Here is a 17,457-nt window from a genome sequence, read left to right on the forward strand (position 1 = left end):
GTGTCCAGTTCTTTGTGGCCGTGAGCTGCAGGTAACGGGATAGGGATCTTACTACTCCAGCAGGCTTGTTCCTTCCCTTGTCTCATCTGCACATGCTTTCTAAAGCTGTTGTGGGCAGATCTAGGCTCTCTGGTTTTGTATTGTTTTGTTTTGTTTTTTAGGCGGGGAGGGGCAGAGAGAATCTCAAGCGGGCTCCATGCCCAGGTCAGAGCTCGATCTCACAACCCCGAGATCATGACCTGAGCTGAGATCAAGAGTCAGACTCTTAACCGACTGAGCCACCCAGGCACCCGTAGTCTGGGCTCTCTGGAAGGGGCTGTGCCCTTGGCCTTATTTATTGCAGGACCACCCCTCTGGGGCCTGGGCATCACTCACTGGGCTGCCCCCACCCCTGGCTTGAGTAGTGAGCCAATGCTGTGGATGGGACACTAACCCCCAGGAGCCCCAGTGACAGGGTGACGACTTGGAAAGGGGTTGTCCTAAGTTGTAGGCTCGTTTCTGATGCCTGTATGTGCACCTGCTGACTCCCCTGGGACTCCCTGCATTTCAAAGACCATAGAGGGCAGTGGTCAGACCTCCATTCCCCTGGTGGGAAGCAGCAGCCCCAGAAAGTTTCCCAGTGACCTGCCCTGGACCGCCCAGGTCGCTATGTCTGTGATGTGGCTTCGAAGGGCCAGTCTGGGCCTCTTGCTGTAGTCTGTCCTGATCAGGAAGGCAGGAGGGTGATGAAACAGTGTTGAGGACGGGCCTGTCCAGAGACCATCTTTCTGGTTCCAGCTGTAGCCTCGGAATCACAAAGTGAGTAGGTCTCTGTTCCTGCCAGCCTGGAGGACCAGCCAATTCAGAGGCTTCCCGCTGGGATGGCTGTGTACTTCAAGGAGAGAATGAGTTGGTCTGGCTGGTGAACAGTCTTGTGAGATCAGCATTCTTCCTTTCCCCGGCATGCTGCTCTGCTTCTGGAAGTAACCATGGTGGAGTGGAAGAAACCATGGTGGTGATGATGATGATGGTAAAAGTCATCAGCTAATTTGTTTAGCTGAATACTCACTCCCTCGTATTAGGGGCACTATGGATGACTTTAAATCTATTTCTATGAGGGCAAAAATAGGATGGTGAATTATTTTAAATGGGAAAAGCTGTCCCAGGATGCCATCCAGGGGATCACATTACATTTAGTTGTCAGATGTCCTTGGTCTCCTCTGGTCTCCTCTGTGACAGTTTCTTAGACTCTCCCTATTTTTATAGCCTTGACAGTTTTATGGGGTACCCGTCAGGTCTTTTGTAGAATGTTCCTCAGCTAGGATATGTAACGTGTTTGTCTCATGATCAGACTGGGGCTGTGGGTTTCCGGGAGCCAGACCTCAAAGATAAAGCACCATCTCATCACATATTAATGGTACATGCTGTCAAAATGACATTACTGTTGATGTCGGCCTTGGTCACCTGGCTGAGGTAGTGGTTGTCAGGTTTCCTCTCTGTAAAGTTAGTCTTTTCTCTCCCTTTCCAGACTGTCCTCTTAGGAAGGAAATCAGTATGGGCAGCCCCTCATGAGGGGTGGAAGTTCTACTCCACATCCTTGAGGGCGTTGTAGCTACACAGATTTTTTGGAATTTTCCTGCATGCAAGATTTGTCTCTCCCCCATTTATTTATTTCTTCAATCATTTTATTTTATCAGTATGAACTCATGAGTATCTGTTATTAATATGATCATTACTATGAAATGTACTTAGATTGAGTCTTAACACCTGCCCACAGCAGCACCACCACAATCCCAACGCAGAAACTGATCCATTACCTCAGAACTTTCCTCCTGCTCCCCCTCGGTAGTCAGCCTCTCCCCTGCCCCTGGCCCCTAGCCACTGCCCACCTGTGCTCTCTACCTGGTTGGGCCGGAACGCCATATAACTAGGCTCATACTGTATGTAACCTTTCACTCACCGTAATTCTCTGGAGATCCATCCATGTTGTTGCATTTTTCAATAGTTTGTTCCTTATTATTGCTCCAGAGTATTCCATTCCGGGCGCCTGGGTGGCACAGCGGTTAAGCGTCTGCCTTCGGCTCAGGGCGTGATCCCGGCATTATGGGATCGAGCCCCACGTCAGGCTCCTCCGCTATGAGCCTGCTTCTTCCTCTCCCACTCCCCCTGCTTGTGTTCCCTCTCTCGCGGGCTGTCTCTATCTCTGTCAAATAAATAAAAAAATCTTTGAAAAAAAAAATGAGTATTCCATTCACCTATGGATGGTCATTTGGGGCAATGTGAACAGAACTACTGTACACATTCATGTACAAAATTGCACATCAATTTTCATTTCTCTAGAATAAATATCTAGGGTTAGGTTTGCCCGGCAATATGATACATGTATATTTAATTCTGTAAGAAACTACACACCCATTTTCCAGAATGCTTGTACCATTTTGCATTCTTATGAACAATGTATGAGAATTCTGTGCTCCACCTTTCCCATCAGCACTTGGTTTTGTCAGGTTTTGTTCCTTTTTTTTTTTTTTTTTTTTTTTTAGCCATTCGTGGCCTTCAGTCCCATCTCATCTAAATTGTCAAGCTTATGTCCATTGAGTTGTTCATAGGATTTCCTTAATGTTTGTTGTGTCTCGAGTGCTAATCCTTTTTTTGTGAGGATAGTGTGTTTCTTCTCCCTTTTTTGTAGTTATCTGGCTAGATAGAGATTTGTCAATTTTATGAATCTCTCTAAAGAATCGATCTCTGATTTTATTGACTTTCTCTATTGCTTTACTATTCTCTATTTCATTTGTTTCTGCTCTATCCTTATCATTTCCCTCCTTTAGCTTGCTTTGGGTCTTATTTTGCTCCTCTTTTTCTAGTTTCTTAAGGTGCAGACTACATCATTGATTTGAGACCTTTCTTTTTCTAATGTAAGCATTTTTTTTCCTTAAGTAATCTCCACCCAGCATGGGGCTTGAACTCATGACCCTGAGATCCAAGAATCTTATGCTCTACTGACTGAGTCAGCCAGGTTTATCTCGAATGTAGGCATTTAATGCTATATATTTTCCTCCATGCTCACTTTAGCTGAATCCTACAAATTTTGATTATTTCATTTTTCATTTTTATTAAGTGCAAAATATTTTCTAATTTCTCTTGGGACCTCTTTGACCAATTATTTCAAAGTATATTGTTCATTTTCCAAATATCTGGAGATTTTCCCGTTACCTTTCTGTTACCAATTTCCAGGTTAATTCTATCATGTTAGAGAACATATTTTGTATGCTTTTGTTTCTTCTTCATTTTTTACGGTTTTGTTTTATGACCCAGGATATGGTCTATCTTGATGAATATTCCATGTGCATTTGAGAAGAATGTGTTTTTTTCTCTTGGGTAGAGTATTCTCTTAATGTCAACCAGGTCAAGTAGGTAGATAGTATTAGTCAGGATTTTGTATGACTTTTTGGCCACTTATTCAGCTAATTACTAAGGAGGAGTTTAAGTCTTAGCTATAATTACATATTTGTTTATTTCTGCTTTCAGTTCCATCCGTTTTTCCTTCACGCATTCTGAAGCTCTGTTGTTAGCTGAATACATATATAGGACTCATGTCTTTTTGATGAATGGATACCTTTTATTATTTTGTATCCTTTTTTTTTTTTAAAGAGACGTGAGATTTTTTTTTTTTTAAGATTTTATTTATTTATTCGACAGAGATAGAGACAGCCAGCGAGAGAGGGAACACAAGCAGGGGGAGTGGGAGAGGAAGAAGCAGGCTCATAGCGGAAGAGCCTGATGTGGGGCTCGATCCCAGAACGCCGGGATCACGCCCTGAGCTGAAGGCAGACGCTTAACCGCTGTGCCACCCAGGCGACCCTATTTTGTATCCTTCTTATCCCTGGTAATATTCCTTTCTCGGAGGCCTACTTTCTGTGACATTAATATATTTCTCCAACCAACTTTCTTTTATTGTATATATAGTAATTCTTTTTCACCTTTTTACTTTTAATCTGTTTTTATATTTAAAGTGGGTTTCTGCCAGGTAACTTACATTTGGGTCTTTTTTTTTTTTAATAGGTTATAATTGTTAGATCTGATAATTGACATGTTGAGAGCATTTGTATTTATTGTAATCATTTACATGATTCTATTTTGGTCTATTTTGTTGCTTTCCCTTTCCCTTTTTCTTCTGATTTTTTGGTTCCTCTGTCTCCTCTCTCCTGTCTTCTTAGGAATTATTTAAATGTTTTCAAATACTCTGTTTAAATTTTTCTATTGGCTTTTTGGCTATATCTCTTTGTATTACATGTTTTTAATGGTTCGTCTAGAGATTGCAGTGTACATTCTCAATCTTTCACAGTCTTTTTAGGGTTAATATTATTTTTCATTTCAAGTAAAATATAGAAGCCTTACAATCCTATAGGTCCTCTTACCCTCCTGCCTTCATGTGATAGCTGTCATATTGAAAACCCTACCAGATGGTGTTATCGTTTTAACAATATACATGTTCACTTAAGAGGTGAAAATTTGTCTTTTATATTTACCTGGATATTTACTATTTCTCTTCCTCTGCCTTCTGGAAGTTCCACATTTCCTTCTGATTATCATTATCTTTGAGCTGTAGAACCTCCTTTAGTATTTCCTTTATTCCACATCTGCAGGCAAGAAATTCGCTTAGTTTTCCTTCATCTGAGAATATCTATTTTTGCCTTCATTCCCAAAAGAGAATTTACTGGATATAGAGTTTTTTCTTTCTATACTTTAAAGATATTCCACTGTCTGCTGGCTTTCGTGGTTTCTGATGAGAAATCCACACCAATTCAGACTATTATTTCCCTATGTATGTGTCATCACTGTCAAGAGTTTTTTCTTTATTATTTTTTAGCAGTTTAATGATGTGTTTGAATGTGGTTTTATCCTGCTTATGGTTCATTGAGTCCTTAAATGTATAAATTTTTGTCTCTTCCCAAATTTGTGAAATTTCAGGCAATTATTTATTCAAGTTGTTTTCCTGATCCATTTCTTTCTCTTCTTCTCAGACTCCAGTTACATGAATCTCAGACCTCTTATTGTTATTCTACAACTCCCTGATGTTCTACTCATTTATTTTAATCTCTTTTCTTTCCGATTTTCTATTAGATAATTTCTGTTGACCAAGCTTTATGTTCATTGGCTCTTTCCTTTGTCATCTCCCATTCCATTATTGAAATTTTTTGTTTTGAATATTGTATTACTCAGTTTTGAAATTTCCTTTTAAAAAAATTAATTTATGTTTCTCTGCTGAGAATGTTCCTTCTGTTCATTTCAAGTATGTTTACCTTTACCTCATGGAGCATAACTGTAAAAGTTGCTTTAGAATCCTTATCTGATATTCCCAACATCTGAATAGTTTCAAGGTTGGCATCTGTAAGTTGACTTTTCCCTTGAGAACTGCTCTCATTTTCTGGTTCTTGATATGTTGAATAATTTTGTATTATATCCTAGACATATCCTGTTTGAATATTACATGGGGTCCTCTGGAAAATGTTGAGTTTTGTATTAGCAGGCAGTCAACCCAGTTAGAATTGCCACACAAGTTCTGTCTTGCCCTTTGTGGGCTATGGTTTTAATCTCTTTTCAATTTTCAAAGCTTTTGAGAGGCTCCTTTGGGTCTATCCCAGGCTTATGAAATTCAGTAGTGAGCGTGGGACTTTTATGGGTTCATTCACAGAATTAAGAGACCTTTTTCTTTAGCTCTTTCCTCTCTGCAATTCTCCCCCCAACTCCACACACACACTCCATCCAGCAAGATCCCCTTCTCTTGATTCCTGTGGCCAAAAAGACAGAGGTTTCTCTCAGAGTCACTTCTCCCACACAGTGCTGTGTCTAGGGCCCATTCTTGGGGCAGTGCTGAGAGAGAAGAGAAAAACAAACCATCAGGGATTTCCTCTCACATTCTTTAGACTTTTTCTCTGTAAAGTTGTCCAGAAACTAGTCTATCTAAGTTTTAGCTACTGCTGCCTTGTAGCTGTGCAAGCTGGGCCTACCCCAAGGCAATACCCCAAGACATACTAATAAAAATGGGAAATAATTCCCATACAGGTCACTTCTCCAAGGGTTTGCTTGCCTCCAAAATCTGTCTGTTATTTTTCATTTTTCAGAGTTTTTAGGTAATTGCTTTTTATATTTTGTCTAGAGTTTTTAGTTGCAGTCAGGCAGAGAGAGAGGCTATAGTGAACTTATTTCATCCTGGCCAGATTCAGAAGCCTGTCAATGTGGTTTTAATGTACATTTCTCCATGAGTCATGTTAAGCATCTTTTTATATGTTTAAGGGCCATTTTTAGTTTTTGTGAATGTGAATTCATGTCTTTTGTCCATTTTCTATTTGGTCTTTAGACTTTCCTTAATTTTGAAGATTTCTGTATATTCTAAAGATATTAGAATTTTTATCCCTTTTGACATGCAAAAATTTAAAAATGTCTTAGGTATTTTATCTTCTAATTGGTATTGTGAATGGAGTTTTCTCTAACAGTTTATTGTTTGTGCATATGGAAGCTATTAAGTTCTGTTAGTTTTTTTCCCTTGCTACTATACTAAATTTTTTTTAACGTTTGAATTTGTTTTATTATTAATTATCTAAGGCTGTCATATATATCATCATGTCATCTGGAAGACAATTTAATGTTTTCTTTTCCAAGTCATATGCCTTTAATTGATTTTTCTTATTTAATTGCATTGGCTTAAACCTCCAGTACAGTGTTGAATAATGGTATAGATACTGGGTATTTTGATCTTAGAGGATATACCTCCAATATTTCTTCATAAAGTAATGTGTTGACTGTAGAAGGAGGTGTGTGTATGTGTATTTTAATAATTTTTAAGAAACCCATCAGTTTCTCTTTGGTTAGGTGGGGTTTGTTTTGTTTAAGCTTTTATTTATTTATTTTGAGAGAGTGAGAGAGAGACAGCACTAGTTGGGGCTGGCAGAGGGAGAGGGAGAAGCAGACTCCCCACTGAGCAGGGAGCCAGGTTAAGTGCTTTAATAAAGACCCAGGCGCCCTGGTTAAGTGTTTTAATAAAAAATGGGTATTGAGGGGTGCACCTGGGTGGTTCAGTCAGTTAAGCATCTGCCTTCAGCTCCGGTCACGAGACCAGGGTCCTGGGTTTGAACCCTGGGTTGGGCTCCCTGCTCAGCAGTGAGCCTGCTTCTCCCACTCCCTCTGCCGCTCCCCAAGGGCTTGTGCTCTCTCGCTCTCTCTGTCAAATAAATAAATAAAATCTTTAAAAAAAAATGTATAGAGAGGCAACTGGGTGGCTCAGTCGGTAAGTGTCCAACTCTTGATTTCAGCTAAGGTCATGATCTCAGGGTTGGGCCCCATGCTGGGCATGGAGCCTGCTTAAGATTCTCTCTTCTTTGTCTCCCTCTATCCCTCCCCTACTCTCTAAAAAAAAAATGGGTATCGAATGTTGTCAGAGGCTTTTTTTTTTTTTAGCATCTATGAATCTAAATTATATGATCTCTCCATAGATTTATTAACATGGTGTATGACATTAATGGATTTCCTAATTAAACTAACCTTATGGGCACCTGGGTGGCTCAGTCAGTTAAGCATCTGCCTTTGGCTCAGGTCATGATCCCAGGGTCCCAGGATCGAGCCCCGTGTTGGGTTCCCTGCTCAGTAGGGAGCCTGCTTCTCCATCTGCCTCTGCTCCCCGCCTCATGCTGTCTCTCACTTGCTCTCTCTTTCTCACACACACATGCTCTGTCTCTCTCAAATAAATAAATAAAATCTGAGGCGCCTGGGTGGCTCAGTCGTTAAGTGTCTACCTTCACTCTGGTCGTGGTCCCAGGGTCCTGGGATTGAGCCCCACATCAGGCTCCCTGCTCAGCGGGAAGCCTGCTTCTCCCTCTCCCACTCCCCCTGCTTGTGTTCCCTCTCTTGCTGTCTCTCTCTCTCTCTGTCAAATAAATAAATAAATAAAATCTTTAAAAATAATAATAATAAAATAAAATCTTTAAAAAAAAAACTGACCTTGCATTCCAAGGATAAATTCCAGTTGGTCATCATGTATGACTTTTAATTTGATGTTCTATTTTGTTTGCTAATATTTTATTTACTATTTTTGTATGATATTCATAAGTGGTATTGGTCTCTACTTACCCTCTGGTCAAAGCTTTAAATATATCTCATGAATTCTGGTTTAGAGTGTTTTTCATTGTCGTTTTTAAAATTCATGGATTAAGTACTTCCCCTTTCACCTAAAATTCATCATTTAATAAATGGTTTTAAATTTTTAGTTGGGAGGACATTTTAGTTTTTATTTTGTTAATTTCTGATTTAACTGCTCTGTGGTCATAGCATATATTTATAATATTTCTTCTTTATGGAACTTACTGATGTTTTCTTTGTGACCCAGTATACAATTTTTACACATGTTCACATGCATTTGAGGAGAAGGTGTAATCTCTGTTTTGAGAGTGTAAAGTTCCATGTCGATCCATAATATTTACCCCATGGAATCTTCTATCTCCTTACTTATTATTTTCCACTTGGTAGGACGTGTACTAAGGGGAGTAGTATATCATGTTCTCCAATTATTGGTGAGTTTTTTCTGTGATTCCTTGCATTTCCTGTAGTTTCTATTTTATAAAGGTGGTGTTTCTGTCATTTAGTACGTAAGTATTCAAAACAATCATATATTCATCGTGAATTCCAGCTTTCAGTATTGCAGAGTGTCTGCGTTTGTCAATTCTAATGCTTTTTGGCTAGAATTCAACTTTGTTGACATCTGTATTTTAACCCCTGCTCTTTTATTGTTTCTATTTGTCTGAGATACCTTTGTCCATCTCTAGTTTTAGCCTTTTGGAATCACTTTAACATTTTTTTTCAAGATTTATTTATTTATTTTAGACAGCACGAGAGAGCATGAGTGGGTGGGGGCAGTGAGGGAGAGGGAGAGAAGTCCCAAGTAGACTCTGTGCTGAGCTCAGAGCCCGACGTGGGGGTCAATCTCAGGATCCCGAGATTGTGACCTGAGCTGAAACCAGTCAGACACACAACTGACTGCACCACCCAGGTGCCCCCCTCCTTTTTTTTTAATTGACTTTCTATTCTGAGTATTCTGGGTATGGTCTTTCATCAGATATATGTGTCATGAATATTTTCTTCGTGTCTATAGCCTCATTTTTTACATCCTTAATGTCTCTTAACGAGAATTATGATTTTGGGTTTCATCCATGTGAGACTGGAGTTTATACACTTTCAGTTTTGTGGAATATTCTGTTATATGAATGTACCAATTTTATCCTGTCCTACAGTTGATGGCCATTTGAGTTGTTTCTGGTTTTTATTAGCATGCATGATATTGCTATGAATATTTTCATACAAATCTCCCCTTGTACACATGTGGGGATTTCTTTAGGGTGTTTATCTAAGAATGGGGTTGCTGCATCATAAGGTGTGTGAACTAGTCCCAGATTGTTTTCCAAAGTGATTTTTTCAATTTATGCTCCCTCTAGCATGGTAAAGGGTTCAAGTTGTCCCACACTGTACTCAATGTTTGACAGATTGTTTAATCTTTTGCTAATTTGCTAGGAGTGTAATTATATCACATTGCGGTTTTGACAGGCATTTCCAAGATTATTACTCAGGTTAAACATCTTTTCATATGTTTATTGGCCGTTTATATTTCTTGTGATATATCTGTTCAAGTCTTTTGTTTATTTTCCTTTTTGGTGTTTGCTTTCTTGTTGTATTGATACGTGTGTTCTTTATTCTGGGTGTGAGTCCAGGCTGGGTTTGTTTTCCTCCCCCTCCTCTAGAATGCTTTCACAATTTTAAGCTTACAGAAAAGTTGCAAGTATAGCATAGTGAATACTTATATACCTTTCACTTATGTTCATCAGTTGTTAGCATTTTGCCACATTTGTTTTGCCTCTCTGTATGTAGAGGTTGAAATTTCTTTTTCTGGAACATTTGAAAACAGTGTGCAGACATCATGACATTCATGACATTTCACCCCTAAAACACTGTAGCCTGGGAATAAGGACATTCTTCTAGGCAAAATACCATTATCCTGCCCAAGAAAATTAACAATAATTTCATATTTTAAAAAATATTTTTTATTTAGAGAGAGTGAGCATGAGTGGGAGGAGGGGCAGAGGTGAGAGGGAGAGAGAGAATCCCAAGCAGACTCCGTGCCGATGCCGAGATCTCAACCTGAGCTGAAATCAAGAGTCAGATGCTCAACTGACTGAGGCACCCAGGTCCCCACAGTAATTCCATATTATCTACAGTCCATATTCAGAAATTCCCCAGTTGTCCCCCCCCCTTTTTGATCCAGTCAAGGTTCATGTGTTAGATCTGGTCACGATGCCTCTTTAGTCTCTCAGTTTAGAACCCTCACCCTGCTTTTTGCTCTTGTTTTTTCTCTTGATCTTGACCTTTTTGATAAGTCTGAGCTAGTTGCCTTGTCCAGTATCCTGTAATCTGGATGTGTCTGATTGTTTTCTGCGAGTTGTTGGCACAGATGTACAAGGATGGTGCCGTGTTTTCTGGCATCAGCTCAGGAGATAAGTGATGCCAGTTTGTTTACTGTTGGCGGTGCCAGCTTCAATCTCATGGTGAAAGTGGTGACAGCCATATGTCTCCATTGTTAAGGAACATTCTCCTCTTGTGATCAGTAAATAATCTGTAGCGTAATATCTTGGCACAGTGCAAATCCCCTGTTTCCCAACAGCCTTTCACCTGGTTGGGTCCTTTTTCAAATCTGAGTGGTGATTTTTGTGATCTCTTGCTCTCCACTTGTGATTTATTTCCCTATTTTTATTTCTTTAAAAGCATTAAACACCTTTATTTCATATGCCTGAATGCTTTGTGCTCTAGGGGTCTAGTTCTGCCTTTTGTTGTTTCTCATGGCTCTCATGGTGCCATGTTTCCTTTTTTGTTTCTCGGAGTTTTGACTACTTGCATTTCATAGGGCTTTATCGGTGAATTCGTCAGGCCTGCGATGAAGGGGGGCTCCTTCTGAGAGACATTTACAGACTGAAGTTTTGGAGACCTCCTAAGGTGTAAATTAGGACTAAAGCCCGAGGGCTGGCATCATTCTGGCACCTCTGGGTGTAGGTCTTCTTCTGGTTCAGTCTAACACTGGGCGTTTAGTCCTGTGGGGTCTCATCTTTGTGGAGATGCTCCAGTGAAATTGTCCACTTTGGGAGGGCCCTAAGCTTTGTCTTTCATAGACTCAGAGGCCTTGCCTATGAACCAGAATTCTAGGTCACTAATGTAGCAAATGCCCTCAAGGCAGGTGCCATTTGGGGGGCTCCGTAGACCTTACTGTGTTTGACTTCCACTTACTTAGTGTTTGGCCTCCAAAGGTTCTAAACTTTTTTTTTTTTTTTTTGACAGCTTAGTGATGTACCGAAGATTTGGGGTTTTTATTTTAGTTGTTTTGTGGGCATTTATCCTGCTACAAAGTGGTGCTTCCCTAGTCCGTGCTGGTTATGGAGTTCTTAGGTGCCTTGTGGGACTGCTGGAAGCCGTTCTGTGCTCTTGTGTGGCCCACTTATGGAGGGCCTGGGCGGGGGCCTGTTTGAGGCACTTGCAGCATTCCGTGCGGCCCGTCCTCGTACTCCCAGACGTAGGCAGTCAGTGAGGCAGGACCTGGTGGGCTGGGCTGGCAGGAATAGTGCTCGGGTGACCCTGGTTGTGGTTTCCCTGCTTTGGCTCCCTTCTCAGTGCTCCTTGTTGATGCCAAGCTTCTTCAAGGACCAGTGGTCCTGGTGCAGTAAAACGCAAGGGCTCTGTGACTGGATGCTCAGGGCTGACTCATGGGTCAGGCTGTGGTCTTTGGGTACCAGCTTCTCCCTTGGCCCTGCCTCCTCTGCGTTTGCCAGTCTTTGGTTGTTTGCCTGCCTTCCCGATGACGGGCATCCTTGGGTCCCATGGCTGCTGTGCCTGCCTGCAGTGTGTGTGGCTTAGTGGGAGGGTGAGTCCCAGGTGTAGCCTGGTCCCAGCCACCCATGTGCCTTTCCTCATGGGACCCTGCCTGCGCACCGCTCCTCATGTCAGGAGGAAGGCTCTGGGCCCCTCTCTGTGGGGATGACCCTGAGGCCTGCCAGGCTGCTACCTCTGAGGCGGGACGCAGGGGGGCACTGTCGTCCTCCATCCATGGGCCGAGGGCCTGAGGGGCTTTCGGGGTTCGCAGCATCAGTTGGAAAGGCTGTCAGAGTGGCATAAATTTTGTCAGATTGTCTTTCTTTTTAATTTTGAAAAGAATGTGTCTCTCTTTGACATCTCGAAGAGCAGGCAGAATCCGAAGTTGTGCTCGGTGGATTAAGTTTCATGTTCCTTTGCCCTCTGGGAGGAAAAGACGAGTGACAGAACAGGGAAACGAGGCAGCGGCGGGCGGCCGGTACCGCGCAGTGGTGTTGCACAAGGGGCTGCGGCCTCCGCTCCGGGCGGCCCGCTGCCAGGGGAGATAGGATAACGCGATTATTCTCAATTAGATTAATAAAGAATAATTAGATGTCATAAATCAAGTAATCATAGGATATTGTCATGGGAAAAATATGTAGCTAGAATTAATTAGTTTTCAAATAAAGCGTTTATTTTAATTGCTTGAAATGATGGAGCCCTTAATTGCCGACGCATCATTTTGGCCTGAACGTTTTGGTTGTTGTAACGTGACGGGTTTGTTCCCTGCAGTTCTGGGGAAACAATAGAGGAGAACTTGATTTCATCACCTCAGACTGAGCCTTGTGTTGGTGAGGTTCTGGAAACTCCCATCAGGCCGCAGGCAGGTGGCAAGTGTGGGCTGTGCTTCAGCTGGCGCTGCCCAAGGCCCCCATGCTTCCTGTGCGTGTGTGTGTGTGCATGCATGTGCGTGCGTGTGTGTGCATGTGCGTGTGTGCCGTCTGTCCGTGTGCACATGCGTGTGCATGAACGCAGTGTGTGTGCGTGTCAGCACCGCACCATGGGAGCCTGTGCAGAAGTGGCCTGTAGGACATCGAGGCCCTGACCGTGAGGATGGGATGCCCCCCACCCCCCAGCCCTGGGGACCGGGGCTTTTCCGATGGGTCGAGGTGCTTTAGTGGGGTTCTCCATTCTTGGGTTTCTCCAGATCTCGGGCCCTGGAGCTGACCAGCTGTTCTGACGGAGCAGACATAGCACAGACAGCCAGTAGCTTCTGAGGGCCCAATAGCTGCTCCTCTGAATTTTGTCCCAAGCCTGCCTGCCTGAGGGCAGCCTTGCAGGGTTCACAGCCCTGGCTGAGCAGTGTCTCCTGGCAGCTCGCCTGTCCCAGCCCAGAGCAGGGGCCGTGGGTTATGGAGCAGTGTGGGGTCAGGTCTCTGTCCTCAGGAAGCCGTCCTTGTGTTTGGGAAGAGTCAGCTGGTTTTTAGCTAAAGGTGAGAGAGGCTTTTAGAGGGAGAACCCTAAAAAAGAAAGAAAGAAACAGGGACTTGGCCATTTGTAAGGTCCATCCCAGGGACCCCTTCCTTCTCTTTGGAACCCTCGACAGAGGCGGATCAAACAATAGGGCAGCCACCTGTGGTCTCTCACCAGTAAGGGTGAACCTCTGCCCCTTCCTGGCCCTACGGTGTCTGCTCTGGGTCATTAGGATCTGTCAGTGGCCTTCTGCCGGGTCTCTGCAGCGTTTCCCTGGCTCCGGTGGTCTCCAGAGTCTCGGGTCACTGTCCCCCACCCCCACCACTGCCCTGCTGTCTAGGTGACTCAGAACCCCCTGGCTTTCAATGCCCCAGCTGCCTTGACAGTGGCATTTCTCAGGTGTTTTGAACCTTTCGCTCTAGTGAAGCAATTCCAGGCTCTATTCTGAAGAGAGAAAGAAGGAAGGGTCTGGGATGGTTTCAAGGAGGGGAGGTACAGGGCTTCCCAGTTGAGGGCGTGGCTGAAGTGGTGCCTGGACTGGTCTCCTGTTGGAGAAACCCACGCCTCTCTTGCCTCTGCACCTGCGTGTTTGCCTGTCCTCGGCCTCAGCCCCCTTCTGCGTGGGCCTCCATCCTTGGCCTGGAACCCCCTTCTGACCTCTTGGCATTGGCCAAGGCTCCCTCCTGGAGGAATACTCTCTTCTCTGTTCCTGTTCTTTGCCCTGCCCAGTTCCTCTGGCGGCTGTGGCTCCCTCAGCGGCCGGGAAGCCTCTTCCCTGCTCTGTGTACAGGCTGGAGATGGGCAGGCGGGGAAGTGTCTGAGAGCCCAGCAGGAGAGGCCCTCCTGATGAAGTTGCTGCAGCTCCCCAGTGGTCTGCTCCTGGCCTTTCCCTCTGCACCCTCAGCCTGGCTTGGGACCTGCGGGCTGACGGATGTGCCCCTGAGTCATTGGAGCAGGTCACTTCTGGCCCAGTAACCACCCCTGCACCGTTGCTAGGACGGGCTCAGTGGGGACACTGGGAGGCTTCGCCTTTCAGGTGGGTGGGCCCCACAGGACCAGTGATTTGAGGAAGGGTCACTCATCTGTGGTATCAGTCCTCCTGGGGAGCGGCAGGGTAACTCAGTCCCTGCCCCTTGCCCACACACCAGTGCACCGGCCACTCTGCCTCTTGGTGGCAGCATGCAGACTTCAGGCCTGAGTCTGAGGAGCCTGGGGAAGCTCACCAGACCATTCCCTGCCTCCGTTTCTCCAATAGTAAATGTGCTGCTGCCTTCTCTAAGGCCCTCAGGACCCAGCAGGGGTGTCTGCAGCACATGTGAGAGAGAGCCTCCTCTACATCTGTGGGTCCTTCTCCTCCACCAGCCCCCCAGGGGCCCCACACACCTCTTGTCTGTCCATTGGTTCATCCCTTCAGTATGCACTTGCTGAGCAGCTGCTATGTGCCTGGTGCCAGTGGCCAGGGCTCTGGTCTGGGGGGAGCAGGCCAGGGTGGCCCCTGTTCCCTGGGCTTGCTACAGGGCCAGAGTAGACAGCACGTCCTGGCATGTCCTTGCTCCACTGCAGGGAGGAGAGGAGATGGGCCTCATGAGGGAGGAGGGAGACTGAATTTGCAGTACTCAGCCAGGTCCAGAGGCAGGACAGACACCCCAGGGCGTGTGGACAGCCCAGGTGAGAAGAAGCCAGCCCGAGTGAGGAAGAGTCACTCCTCCTGCTGCTGTGGCCAGTGGGATTCAGAGAGTCAGAGGAAACAGACGGTGGGTGGACAACGAGCCCTGGAGGCCAGTGGTGGGCTCTACGCAGGGCACTGAGGGTGAGAGTGACCTCAGAAGGGTGTGGGCGCCCCCGTGCCCTCCCAGAAGTGGTGCAGGCTGGGGCCACGGTGATGCCATGTGGGGGTAGAGGCCAATAGGCCCGGTGGAAGACAGGCGGGAGGGGGTGGGCAGCATCCAGGGAGGCTCCTACTGCCTTCCTGAAGGCGACAGGTGGGTCACTTACACCCTTCCTTGGTCCCCAGATGACGGCACCCCTGCCCACTATGGCAGCCTCCCCGCTCCCACCGCCAGACCCCCAGTTTGTCCTCCGAGGTACCCAGTCGGCGGTGCATGCGCTGCATTTCTTCGGAGGAGCCCGAGGACAGGAGCGCCCACTCCTCCTCTCAGGGTGAGTAGCTGCGGCCCCAGCCCAACCGCAGGGGTTAGCCCAGGGTGAATTTAGGGGGCGGTGGGCTAGCAATGAGTCCGGGGCTCATTTGGGGATCCTAGTGACGGGCTCAGGCCTCCCATTACTCGGGCGCACTTTCAGAACCCACTTGACAAGCTGTCCCGTGGGCCTGGCCCCCTCAGAGGAGGCAGGGAGCACGCCCTCTCTGTGATAGACACTGTCCAGTTTACAGTGTCAGCGGCAGCCCCCTCTCCCTCTGCCTGAGGCGCCCTCAGAGGCTCCCGAGGGCCCTCGGCCCGCCGTCCCTGGAAAAGGAGCACCGTGCCACTTTTACCCGTAGTTCGCATGTACAGCCGTCACCTAAACTAGATCTCCCGACTGAAATGCCTGGTCCACCAGCTGTGTGGTTTCCAGGCCAGCCCCGCAGAGCATGCTGGGAATGCCCTCCCCTGATGCCTCTTCCTGAGCTGTGCTTGCGCTTGTCAGAACAGGTCCCTGAGTGGGCTGGTGCACATCTGGAGCCTGCAGACGCGGAGGGCGGTTGCTACGCTGGACGGCCACGGGGGCCAGTGTGTGACCTGGCTGCAGACACTGCCCCAGGGGCACCAGCTCCTCAGGTGGGTGTTGGTGGCAGCAAGTACAGTCCCAAAGGAGTCAAGTTATAGCCTTCAGCAGGGGCCAAGAGCTTGCCATTGGAGGCTCTCGGGGTCTCCGCCAGCTGCCGGGGCAGCCCCTCCCCATGGCAGAGCCATGTGGTCTCTGCCCTTGGCCTCTCCGGAGGCAGTGTCCGCATACACTGGGTGCCTGCCACTGTAGCCTCTGTGACCAGGGCTCTGTCCAGGCACGTGCCCACTGAGAAGAGCCTGATGAACGCACGAAACAGCTCTGTCTGCAGCCCCACCCCACCTGTGGCCTAAGCAGAGCCCTCCCTGGCCTGCCAGGGCTCTCCAGTGGCAGGAGCGAGGGGGCCGTGGCTGAGCTCAAGGCTTCTCCTTAGAGGAGCCTCAGCTTCCCTCCTGTGGACCCCAGGGCTCTGGTGTTGCGACACCTGCTCTGACGGCTGGTCCCCTTCCCATGAGGTGGCAAGGACTGGTCACCAGGGTGGTGCAGAGCCTGTGCCTAAAGCCCACCCACTGATTGGGCTTGTGCTCCAGACCCCGAGTGCAGCCGCCCCCCGGGGCGCTGGGAGTGCCACACCGGCTCCCAGGCCCATGGCATTTGGGCTGACTGGTGAGGCGTGGGAGTCTGGCACTCCTGACAGAGGAAACTGCACGTGCCAAAGCCACAGTGGGCCCAGCTGTGAGTGGCTGGAGGCCGGGCAGCAGACCCCAGGGGGGCTATGTTCTGGCACTGCCACCATGGCCTTGTAGAGGCACCAGGCTGGGCACTCCAGGCAAGAGGTGGGCCAGGGGGCAGCAGGAAGGGGCAGGTGGGTGAGAGAATGAGTTTATGTCTACCAAGTTTAAGTGAAACATTCCTGAATGCCCTCCAGGGCAGGTCTGTCTTCCTGCTGTGGACTCGGAGCCTGGACAGCTAGGCATCATGGTTCCCAGTCCCCAAAGGACGAGGCCTGTCAGGGACCCACCCTTCTTCAAAGCACTTCTGTGCCAGACATGCCGCTCCCACCACTTGGAAGGTGGCTCGCAGGTGATCAAAGGACCAGCAGTATCCAGGAGGACGGCGGCCCTGGACGCCTGTGCTTGCAGAGCCCCAAGCTGGCTCCCTTCTCCCCCAGTTGGTGTGGAAGGCCCTCCATGTGGTTGTGGACTTTCCCTGATGCTTAGAATAGCTGTTGCATCCCAGTATCACTAAACCAGTTGCACTGGGGGCTGCTGTTTGTAAACATTCCTCCTGAGTTTTCGGCTGGAGACCTCAGGCCCTTTGGTGCCTCCCGCTCCTCCAGGGCCCAGGTGCCTTGGGCTGTTCCCAGGGAACTCCCAGCCCTGGGCTCTGCTCCTCAGAGAG

At 46.9% G+C, this 17,457-nt stretch overlaps 1 protein-coding gene across 2 annotated transcripts in view; it reads left to right on the forward strand.

Moving 5' to 3' along the window:
• Positions 1-17,457, forward strand: part of GNB1L (G protein subunit beta 1 like) — a 61,021-nt gene that overhangs the window by 11,921 nt on the left and 31,643 nt on the right. For both annotated transcript variants that reach the window (XM_045815135.2, XM_045815134.2), the window contains exons 2-3: positions 15,347-15,492; positions 15,984-16,109. In XM_045815135.2, the coding sequence (XP_045671091.2) occupies positions 15,347-15,492; positions 15,984-16,109 (272 nt within the window). The remainder of the gene's footprint in view (positions 1-15,346; positions 15,493-15,983; positions 16,110-17,457) is intronic.

The sequence above is a fragment of the Ursus americanus genome, chromosome 30 (assembly GCF_024610735.1).
Source record: "Ursus americanus isolate L20-20 chromosome 30, mUrsAme1.1.p, whole genome shotgun sequence".
Lineage (NCBI taxonomy): Eukaryota > Metazoa > Chordata > Mammalia > Carnivora > Ursidae > Ursus > Ursus americanus.